The 11466-nt window shown below is 59.9% G+C and overlaps 1 protein-coding gene across 7 annotated transcripts in view; it reads left to right on the plus strand.

The window, feature by feature from the left end:
* The first annotated feature begins 612 nt into the window (after positions 1–612).
* The window catches only part of PLEKHA6 (pleckstrin homology domain containing A6), a 29731-nt gene continuing 18877 nt past the window's right edge, over positions 613–11466 (plus strand). For 2 of the 7 annotated variants that reach the window (XM_042833528.1, XM_042833530.1), the window contains exon 1: positions 9019–10819. In XM_042833528.1, coding sequence (XP_042689462.1) covers positions 10575–10819 — 245 coding nt within the window. In that variant the 5' untranslated portion in view covers positions 9019–10574. Of the gene's footprint in view, positions 700–4697; positions 4787–5631; positions 5737–5891; positions 6014–9018; positions 10820–11466 lie in introns of those variants that run through there. The other 5 variants (XM_042833534.1, XM_042833533.1, XM_042833536.1 and 2 more) reach the window with 5 other exon arrangements.

Here is an 11466-nt window from a genome sequence, read left to right on the forward strand (position 1 = left end):
TGGCATAAGGAAATCCCACAGTAGCACTGGCACAGAGAAGCCCCACGGTGGCACTGGCATGCTCTGGTTGTTAGGAGATGGCGAGCAGAGGGGCTCTGCTGTGGGGATGGCAATAGGCCTAGGGGTGAAGCTTTTGGCACCACGGTGGTCATGACCCCATCATGGTTTGTGCATGCCTGTTGCTGCTGGGTGAGGGATGCAAATGTGCTCGTGAGCACAGGCATCTGCTTGGCTGACCCTGCGTGCTGCTGAACCCCTCCATCTGACGGTGTGAGGCTTCCATACTGCTGCTCTTAGCACCCACGTAGTACTCAGCCAGTGCCCACCACAGGGTCACAACACCTTTGCCATGAGACGCAGAGCTGGGAGGGACCAAAGCCCACCTCTGCAACATGCCATACCCAGCACCAGGCTGTGCTTGGAGTCCATACCAGCGTGCTTAAGTCCAGCACTGCTGACGGGGGTCTCCATGGCACAGCTGTGCCCTATAGAGTGCTGGCGTGGCTGTGAGCAGGCGGGAGTGGCGTGCAAGCTGGGGGTGTGCGTGTGTGCGAGCGCCTGTTTATATAGCAGGCAGCCAACCTGCACTCTCAGATTTCAGACCTTGCTTATCAGCCCCCGGCAGCGCTCACTTGGACGTGGTGGCTCTCGGCGGCTGTTACCCCTTCCCTGCAGCCGGCGGCAGCTCCCAGCAAGCAGGTCAGGCTGAGCCTGGGTCTGGGTGGTTGGTGGAGCTGAGGGTGGAGGGAGGGGTACTGGAAGAAAGGGTTTGGGATAGCGGAGGGGCAGCAGGAAGCTGGGCTTTGCTGGATGTTGGCTGCAGAGCTGCTCGTGCAGCGCTGAGGAGTCGGGTTGAAGCTGGCACCGGTGGGCACAGATAAGGTGAGGGTGTGCAGGGGCATGGAAAAGCTGAGGATCTGCAGGGATGTGGGCACGGATAGGGTGAGGATTTGCAGGAATACTTGTCCCCGTTTGCTGGTAAACACAGCATACAGCCGAGACTTTGTGCCCATGAGCACAGCATGGTGCCCCTGTGCACCCTGCCAGGGGTTAAACGTCCTGCAGGGAGCTCAGTGGCACCTGTGGGAGCACTGATAGCTGGCAGGGCTGGGAGCAGGGCAGGGGCAGCCCAGAGGGCTGAGCACACAGCTGGGCTTGCAGCAGGATGCGGGCTGGGGTCCTGCTGACTGTGTCCATGCTTTGTGCCATTGGCTGGCTTTGAAACCAGGGAGAGCCCCAACCCTTCTGGCTGGGGGGTAATACAGCAAGTTGCTTGGGATGCTGCTTCAAGCCACCTCTGCAGCTGGAAGCAGGACATGGCTGCATCCTTCTGGCGTCAGACACATCCCCCCCTGCAGTTCCCACAAGCTGGCAGGGCTGCCCCCAGCTCCTGCATCCCCTCCCTGGGGTGTGCATGGATGGGGTCACGATGCCCTGCACTGAACCCACGCTGCTTTTCCATGTCTGTGGCAGCAAATCTGTTGACAGGGCAGCGTTGGCATCTTATGTGTCAGAGTCTGTAACCAAGCCATCTCCACATCTCTTATCTCCTGCACCGCTGAGATAAGGCAGGAAGCACCCATGCGTGTGGTGCAGCTGCAGTTCTGGATGGACGTTCAGAGCTGGATGTCACATCTGCTGTCCCTGCGTGGTGCCTGCAGCATCCTGCTGAGCAAGGATGGCACGTGGAGAGGGAGAATAGGCCTGTGAGCCCAGTGCATGGCTGGCTTCCTTCCACTCAGTGGTCTCCTAAGGAGTTAAGTTTGATCACGCCTCCAGGTGCAATCCCTCGATTCCTGAGGACTTCCTAACATCCTGGTCCAGAAATTTCAGCCAAACGTAGCCGAGATCTGCAATCTTCATGCATGGTCCTACAGTTCTGAGTGGACAGCTGTGAGCGAGCAGAGCCATGGCGCTGCATGGATGATTGTGCTCTTCTGTACCTGCCCATGGAGCAGCAGAGAATCCAGCTCTCACACAAACCCATCCGGAGCTGCTGGGCTGCCCCAGAACCTGCTGAAGGCGAGCACCCACCTGGATCTGCCTGTCTCTGCCCTCCAGAAACTCACTGCCAGCCTCTGGCTCTTCCCAGCGCCGCCTTCCTGGAGCAAACCAGTTCTTTATAGAGGGCAATAACCAGCTTTGCTCATCTCAACTGGGACAAAGAGGAAGCCTGATGCAATTCCCCAGCCCCTGCTGCTGGGAGCCTCCTCCAGGGGATGCTGCAGGCAAGTGCAGTGGCAAAGGGATGCAACCAGGCTCCAGCACCAGCTCAGCAGCTCCCGCCCCACCTGCGTCCCTCCCCAGGCACAGCTGCAGGCACTGAGGTCCCATCAGGCTGTCACCCACTGCCCAGGGCTGAGAGCAGCACTGCAACCTCTGTGGGATGAGCACAGATTCAGGGCTGGGCTGCAGACAGAGCCTGAAGTGCTGCATCTCCCCGCCTCGCTTGGAGCTGGATTTATTTACTGGATACTGGGAGAGAAAGGGGAACTGGCAACAGGCTCGCTTGCAAATGGGATTTCTGGGAAGTGGAAAGCTGGCTTGCTTTCAGCCCGAACTGTCCTGATTTCCAATTGGAAACATCCCACGGTGACTAAACTTCATTCAGGGGAAGATCTCGTTGCGTGGAGCTGACGCTGCTCTGCACAGCGCGGCCGTGTGGAGGTGGTGACAGCAAAGGGCCATTTGGTGGCAGAGAGGCACTGCTCTGGGTTTGCACTGACCTGAGAAGCTCTGCTCCGTAGGGCTGCAAAGCCTTGCAGCTCTCTTTGCTTTTCCCACAGCAAATTTCTCGCTTTTCTCCTGGCAAATTCCTTGCTTTTTCCCCCTGCAGCTGTCCCTGGGACCTCACTGGGAGCGCTGCTGAGGACGTGGCCTCAGTGATTCACCACGAAGCCGTGCCCCAGCTCAGCCCTGCGACACGGGGCGTGATGGGCTGGAGGCAGCCATAAACCCAGGGCACGGCTGTCCCGTCACTGCTGAGCCTGTTCCAGTAGCAACTGGGCTCAATCCCGGGTATTTTAATGGCTTGTGGAGGAGGCTGATGGCTGGGTGTGCAGTGAGCCCAGCCCTGCAGGCTGCACCGTGTGGGTGCCACCTCTGGTTGCGTTGCTGCAGCGCTGATAGGAACCGGTCAGAGCTGTGCCAGGAGCTGCTTTGAGGGTGGTTGGGGGACAGCGAGGCAGCAGCTTTTGTCCCAGGTCCTTGTCCCATCCTGAGGGTCTGACAGAGCTGGGGAGCAGAGCCCCGCCGTGCATTGGTTTGTGGGCCTCTGGGATTTGCTCTGGGTGCTCTGAAACACTGATCTGTGTCTGCCTCAAGCCGTGCTCTGGATGCGCAGCCCCAGCGGTGCTGGTGTCCCCCACCTGCCTGTGGTGGCACTGCTGCTGTGCCCTTCTGAGCAGAGCCACTCCTGCGGTGAGCTCAACCAGCCCGGCCCATCCCTCTGCCTGGGCTCCATGTGTTTGGTTTGGTCTGAAATCTGTTTGCTTACAAACAAAGCTCAGGCTGTGGGGAACCTTTGGTTCCTGCTCTGTTTGTACGCAGAGGCTGCGGCGTGGACGCGTGCACAGGCAGGGCTGTGCTGGGGGCTGCTGGTGACAGGGCCAGGGCTTGCGGCACGTTGCTGTCACATTGGAGGTGGCACTCCTGGATACTGGGGAGCCCTTTTGGCTGCTCCTCCATTGCACACCCGTGCTATATTCACATGCTTCTCCCAGAGCTGCGTGCAGGGCTGTGGGTCCTTGCAGGGACCGAGAGCCTCATTCACCCCACGTAGATCAGGGCTGCTGCCTGCACCGTCCTTGGGAGCTGCCTGGCACCACGCACTTGCACAATCAAAGTGCATGTGCTCTTGCATCACAGCACAGTTGCAAGCTGTTCTGAGCCTACGAAGGCTCAGGATCAGATCTGGAAACAGTGAGTTTTCCCACCGCCACCGTCACACCCATGCAGAGGTACAGAAAGCACAGCGCTGCACTGGAAAGGCCCTTGGGATGGCAGTGGCTTTGCCAGAGTGAGACTGCACCAGCTCTGCTGCAGCATGGGGACTGTGAACTGCAGCACATGAGCCTCTTTGCAGAGATCCAAGCTAGCTGCTTGTTCCCACCCTTCCTCTCCACTGTAACAGGTGTGGGGCTGCACACCGCGCCGGCAATGCCAGGAATGTGCCGAATGCGTCGGGGCTTGACTGCAGGAGGTCTGGGCACAGAGCAGCCGATGAGTCACTTGGAGGGCTGGCAGCAGCCCATGAACCCGTGGACAAGTGAACCCAAAGTCCCCCCCAAACCCAAATCCATGCGAGAAGCAGCCGCCGTCCAACCCACAGCTGGCTGGATGCTCTGAGCCCGTGCTGTGCTGTGGTGGCGGCATTGGGGCTGAGGGTTTGGCATTGGGGGTGGAAGCAGAACGATGTTTTGCCCCCCAGCATCCCGAGTTGCTGCCCCGGGAATGGGAAATCCAAAGGCTGCACCCATATGCAAAGGGGCCGAGCCCTGCTGCAGGCAGATCTTATCGGCCGCCGCATCTGTGCTTATTTACAGCTCACTCCTGTCTGTGTGGGTTTTTTTGGCCGTTCGATGGTCTTCTATCTTGATTAAAACCATCCCCACAGCAGCCCTCTGCTTTCCAGCCTGCGCGGGGTGGTGCCGTGCAGATGTTTGTCCAAAGCTATTTATGAGCACTCGCAGCCTGGACGCCCCTGGGGTTGCAGGCAGGGCTGAGCTGCTGGAGAAGACAAAATCCACTGCGTGTCGGTGTCCGAAATCCCAATCTGCATCGGGCTGTGAGTACCTCTACCCCATGGCTGCAGCAATGGGACCGCGCTGAAGGAGGGGAGCATGGGCTGAGCGTGGATGTTTGCTCCATTGCTGCAGGAAAAGGGGAAGCACGGGGCTGGGGATGGAGATGCTTTCCTTACCCCGTGGGTCTGCTTTGGTGGCTGAGCTTTTTCTCATCCCCTCAGTGGCTGCAGGCACTGATGTGCTCTGGCATGGGATGGTGGGGGCCGGCGGCAACTGCAGCCCAAGGTTAATCATCAGCTGCCCCACAGGATGGCTAACAGCAGTAGGAAGGGAAGGAGATGTGTCCAGTCCCTGCAGCACTTGGGGGTATGGTCTGTGCCTGGGGAGCAGGGAGATGTCCCTGCCAAGGGATTAACCCTGTACTGACAGCACGCCTGGCTGCAGGTGGTGACTTTTGTTAGAGGGAACGTTCGCCCTTCCCAGACACATAGGGACGGTGCCAGCTGCGTGCTGCACCCCACAGCATCCCCCCCTCTGCTATTCTCCGCTGCTCATTGGGCTGCAGAGTCCAGCCTCACTGCACAGAGACAGGATGAGGCCTTCAGGGTCGGAGGCGTGGAGCAGCGTGGGATGCTCATAATGAGGACTTTGCAACCGCCACCAGGTGCAGCTGCTCAGTGCTGTAGGGACAGGCACGAATCCCCCAGGGTGCAGAGCCCCTCGGGAGCCCCTTTGCATTGGGAGAGGGTGGATGGGTGAGCCGCACCGCGGTGACGCGCGAGGGGCTTTGGGACACCGTAACCAACGCCGATGGAAGAATCCTACCGCTGCGGCGCGGTGCCGAGGGGGTTAAAGCAGCCGGGCTGCGGTGGCTGTTAATGATTGATACTGACCGCGGTCCCGAAGGGCTCTGCAGGAAATCATCCAGCGGCAGCTCACAGCCGCCGGCTTTGGCAAACGGTGCGGACGGAAGGGACGCGCGGTGGCGGCGGTGAGTGCGGTGCGGTGCGGTGCGGTGACACACGTGGGCCATTGTCTGCGGGCGGGGGGCCGCGGGGCGACGCGGATGCGGCCGCCGAAGTGTCGCTGCGGTGCCCGTCGCCGAAAGGATGCTGTCGCGATTATCGTGTGCGGTGGTTTAAGCAGGTGCTGAGGATTTAACCCGAAAGGATTTCCCCACGCTGCTGCCGTAATCCCCCACCCCTGACCTGAGTTGCCCGAGGAGAGCTCGGCTCTGGTTTGCTTTCTGCCTCGATTGCTTCAGACAGGTATTTCTGCTGCCGGAGGTGGTTTGGTAAAGAGCTTAGGGAGAGCTTTATATCCCTCAGGCCTGGGGTTGGTGTGCGGTTCTGTGGCCATATCTGTGCAGCACCTGGTTTGGAGGTTTTGCCCACAGCACCGCTCCGGACCCTGCGCCCACGTCCCCACTGTGACCCCATGGCCAGGGGGATGGTCTGCAGATCCGGAATGGTTCCAGGTTGGTGGGGGCTGTGGTTTTGTGGGGGGAGGCTGATGGCTGTGTCCTGAGCTGGGTTATGCACTCCACGTCTCCTGTCTGCTCACCCACGCTGTGCCATGTGCATCTCAGCGTCTGCACAGCTCTCTGTGGGCACAGTGGGTGCTGGGATGTGGGTGTATTTGTCCCCAAAAAGGGACAGCGGGGCAATGTGGCTGAAGTGGGCACAGAGCTGTGCCCCCATCCTCGGTCACTGCTGTCACACTGCTGTGACATTCCTCAAATGTCAGACCATGGATACGGGCTGCCCCAGGCTCTGCATCTCTCTCAGCAGCGCATTCCAGCCGGGCTGTCCCTTTGAGGGATGCCTTTGCCTCTCCCCCCTTCCAGAGCCGGAGCTGTGATGGAGCTGGAGTTACCAGGGAGATCAAACATAAACTCTCTGCTTCCCCTGGACTCTTCTCCTTGGCTGGAGCAGGAGAGGAGTGCCGGCCCCCCCGCCGCAGGCAATGCTGACTGCCAGCAGCCGCTTTGTTCTCTGGAAATCCCCTGAGGTCCTTGGGCTCCATCCCGCCCTGCAGTGCTGAGCACAGAGGGGGCTTTGCCATCTTATCTCCCATCTATCCGGGCTGGGACCCCGGATCCATGATGGTCCCAACCTCATAGGGCCCCTCAGGTGTCACCGCTCAGTGCCACCACCGCCCAGCTGCGTGGTGGTGACGTTACACGTTGTGCTCATTGATGCAGAGTCACCCTGTGGGATGTGGGCACGCAGGCAGCCGCCGTGCTCCCTCCCTTCCGGGGACTTTGCCCAGCAGCTGCCAGCCCCAGCGCTGCGTGCAGGATCCAACTCAGGCTTTGTGACTTTCCCTCTTTGTGTATCTCCCATGGATTTACTGCCAGGATGTGTTTGCAGCCCAGAAAGCCCAGCCTGGCTGAGGTGCTGGTGGGCTCAGTGGCCCACCCTGTAGGGTGCACAGAATGCAGCAAAGCATTGGGTGCAGGCTGACGTCCAGTGATGGATGGTGAGGTGCGGTGCTGTGGCAGCTGACGTGTGTGGTTTGTCACCAGGGTGGGGTGGCAGAGAAGACGGGTGCTCATGGCACTCTCCCTCCTGGGGCTGCTCAGCGTTCCTTCCCTGCATGGCCAGGCTTGGAGGTGCCAAATGGCACGTGATGGCCAAAGCAGCCCAGCGGTGTCCCAACACCAGGGCCAACTCCCAAGCTCAGAACAGGGCAGGAGGTCAAATAAATGCATTGCATCCCCAGCAGCTGAATGGGGAACACAGCAGTGCGTGGGCCTGTAGGAGCAGGGTGTGCAGATGCTGCTCGGATGCATCCCCGTGCTGTGCCAGGAGCAGCAGGAGCCAGGAGCTCGTTGTTGTTAGCGTGGGGGCTGTGCTGGCTGCTGGCCCCCATCCCTGCCTCGGCGGTGAATGCGGCTCCGGAAACGCTCTCTCAGCTCAGCTGGCGGCGTGGCTGGGGTTAGGGCATGGATTGGGTTACCCTAATCCAATGGGGGAAAACCAGCGGTGAGAGGGAAACCTCCGTGCCTGGCTGCGCACCCAGGGCGGCTGTGTGGGTGCCCACAAAGCGCTTTCATCCCAGGGCTGAGCTCAATGCATTTCCAGGCTGTGCTGAGCCCGTGTCAGTGCCTGGTTAGGATGTGGGGCAGGCCAGGGGGTTGCGTGGAGCTCTGCCCTCCTCTCTTTGCCTTCATCTCCTCCTCTCTCCGCAGCCTTTTCCCTTTCAGCCCCCCCAAGCGAGCCAAGCCTCACTCATAACTCCTGTAAGCAGAAGGGAATTTGGAAACGCTGAGAGCAGCAATTCCCAAACTTCTCCTCCATCAGCTCGGCTCCTGGCTGCTGATTCCCCGCTCTTCCCTTTGTTCAATTCCTATGAATTCCTGTCTGCTTGTTCTGCCCATCCTCCCACAGTGCTGTGACCCACGCTGGGGCTGTCACCGTGCACCACGCAGCCGAGCAGGGAGGGTGCACAGCCCTCGTTATCCCACTTGGATCAGTTGGAATGGCTGCACAGGGAGCAGCCCGGCCCCCTCCTGCTGCCTTTGTCACGGCCCCTCGCTCTGCGTGGGGACGGCGGAGGAGCTGAGTGCTGGCACTCATCCTCTGGCTGTTGGGTTGCTGCTGCGCCTGCAGAATTGCTTCTATTTATTTTTTTCTCTCACATCCAAGGTGCAGAACTTGTGCTCTGAGCAGCGCACAGAGGGTCCGGTTTATTATGGCTCAGGGGGAAATAAATCTTCCCAGAGCGTCACTGATTCCTCGCAGACAAAGCTGCTCCTTTGTGCTCCCGGCTGTGCAATGGGGCTGCTGTGTGGATGGAGGAGAAAGGCTCCATTTCCCGATGCTCTGCTCCCAGATTTTTGCCCTGTGCTCCCCAACAGGTCAGGGCTCAGCAGTTTGCACGGGGCTGCTTGGAAGTGGGTTCTTCTCTCCCACCTCCTCGCAGGGTGCCCATGGATGACACCCTGCGTTCCCTTCTTCCTGGGAAAACAAACAGCTTTCAAGGGCTTGGTCAGAGGACAGGGATGTGGCTGAGGAGAGGGAGGGAGAGAGGTGAAGAAAAGGCTGGAAAAACAGAGGAAGGAGGCCAGGATGAAAGGAGGGTTTGGCTCACAGCCACCTGAGCCCCTCGCCCAGGAGCTGCCTGGATGCTCGCCCCCGAAGCCGCTATCGGGACGTGCGTAAATGCTCCAGATTTACGTCTCCAGATTTACACCTCCTGATTTACACGGGGCCCCTCAACGGGGCTGGGGCCAGGGGGTGGGGAGGTGCGTGCAGAGCTGAAATTCGGGTTGGGGTGTGGGAGGACAAGGTGCTTCATTCCCGGTGGCGTGCAGCCAACACGGGAGCTGGGGGATGCTGTTAGCAGGCTGAGAGCCCTTGGAGGGGTTGGCCTGGATTGAGCCTGACCAAGGAGGGGAGTGCAGTCAGGATCCCCTTCCTCACAGGTCTGCTCTGGGTTTGGTGCTTGGCTGGTTCCCAGGGATGGGAGGAGAGGCTGTACCCCCCTCCTCCTCTCCTGCTCCCAGCCCATGTGGATGACAGCTCACAGCCTCCACACCACAAGGATGGCCACAGTGAAGGAACGGTTCCTGGGTTTTGGGTGCAGCTCAGAGGTGACTCGTTCTGTCCCCAGCTCCAGTTCTCAGTGTACTTTTTGTATCCTGGTGTATCCAGCTTGCTGTGCACACTTCAAGGAGCCCTGCCAATGCATGGTAGCAGTGTGAGATGGGGAGGTAGCACTCATGGTAGCAGTGTGAGTTCCCATGCAAAGGAACTGCAGAACAGACTGGGCACCTACATGGATGTGGAGCCTTCTGCACATGACAAGCACTGATGGAGAGGAGCTGTGCACCATGCCCTGGAGACCAGGAGGGGTCCTGACCTCCTCCAAGGCAAGCAACTGAGGAGGAAGAGAATGGGATGCAGAGGAACTCCAGGCAAAAGCCTGAGCTGCTGGGAACAGCTCCTAGACAGAGGCAGCCAGCTGTGAATCCTGCCAGGGATGCACAGTGCTACTGATGAGCTTTGGTGATGTGCATGTGGCACAGTGCTGCTGCTGCTGCTTGCACCAAGGGGGAGTGCAGGAGAGGGATGCACCCATGCAGCACTTTGGCCACCGCAGGGTCCTTGGGTTGTACTGCTGGCCGTGTCCCAAGCTTTTGTTTGCAAACGCTGGGCAGCAGTGACCTTCACAGTGCAGGAAGGGCACCGGGTGAGCCAGGAGGGTTTTCCCCATGGGGAAAGGGTGGGGTCGTCCTCCCCGCGCTCGGCAAACTTTGACTTTGGGGATGGGGGAGGAAAGCAGCACCCAGAGAAAGTTTGTTCTTCACTTCCTGTGTTTATTCCCTTCCCTTTCTCCCTACCTTTTGGAAAAAAGCAACGGGAGATTGAGAATATGCTTTTTTTGTGTGTGTGTGTTTACCCTAAGGAAAAGCCCCAGCTTTTCTCTCCTGAGAGATCCAGGGCAGCCCCCACCCAGAGCTGCTGCTCAGAGCCCCAGTGTATGGCTGCTCTCTCTGTGCCCATGGCCGTGGCCACCCTGGGCGACTGATGGCTGTGACATGGCCCAGCTGGCACAGGCAGAACAGCGCTGCCCTGAGACCACACAGCCAAGGCTGAACCCCACTTCACAGCTCCTGAAGCCACTACTGAGAGCAGCTCTGTGCCACCCTTGAGTGGCACCAGGGATGGGGCAGGCGGTGAAGCGTTGGGGTGTTTGCTGGCTCTGGTGTTGGTGCTGGCACTGGGTGCACAGCAGCGGGTTGGCACGTGCCCATGGGCCGTTGGGGGACCTTGATCGCTGGCAGCAGATGGTGGCAGTGATTGGGGAGCTGCAGTGGTGTGGATGAGTGCACGTGTCCCACCCCACAGCCAGCAGCGTGCCAGCAAGAGGAGCTGTGCATTGCTCCTGGCTGCCCTCACAGCAGTGTCAGCCAATGGTGCTCTAAAGGGGTGCACAGGATTGACTGGGAGCCGCCATCTCAGCCTTGCTGGACCTTCCTCTGGTCTGCTACTGGTGACGTGGTTCTCATCCCTGGCTTCTCCCCGCTACCCTCCTGGCAGTGACGAGGACTGTTTGTGTTGGCCAAGGTGAGCATTGGGGTTGGCACCAGCATTGGGGTTGGCACTAGCATTGGGGTGGGCTCCAGCACTGACCCTGCTCACCCCAGTCTGGCCAGTGAGGGAGTCTGTGCCTCCAGGTCCTGATTTCGGGAGGAGCAGGTGAATGATGCAATGCTGCTGACGCTGGGCTGAGCAGCACTGCATGCTGGCCGTGTCCCGAGGTGGTCCCAGGGCACCGGCAGAGCAGGGACATGGTGTGATGGAGGCCAGCTGCTCGCTGCGCTCCGCTTCCTTCTTTGGAGGTTTCCTTGGAGGGGAGGGAAGGCAGCGCTGACATCTCAGTGCATTATCATAACAGTCCTGGTGCATTCGCATTGGTTTTTCAAAGCGCCGTGCCCAGGGGGAGGGCTGCGTAACCCCGGCTATGCCTCCCCCCTTCTTCTGCTGGGTTGCAAAGGGCTCCCCAGACCCCATCCCCGAGTGTCGAAGCCCCACGCGGTCCCCATCCCCTGTGCTGCACAGCGGTGGTTGGTGCTGGTGGGGGTCCCGTTGCTCTCCTGATGTGACCTGGGAAGGGACGGAAGCGCAGCAGGGAGGGAGCGGGGAGGGTTTGGGGACAGAAGCAGGGGGAAGGGACGCAGACAGCGAATGCAGGGCAGAGGCAGCGCCGGCAC

This window comes from Centrocercus urophasianus, unplaced genomic scaffold (genome assembly GCF_019232065.1).
Source record: "Centrocercus urophasianus isolate 14NV4802_14NV808 unplaced genomic scaffold, USGS_Curo_1.0 seq_42, whole genome shotgun sequence".
Taxonomy (NCBI): Eukaryota; Metazoa; Chordata; class Aves; order Galliformes; family Phasianidae; genus Centrocercus; species Centrocercus urophasianus.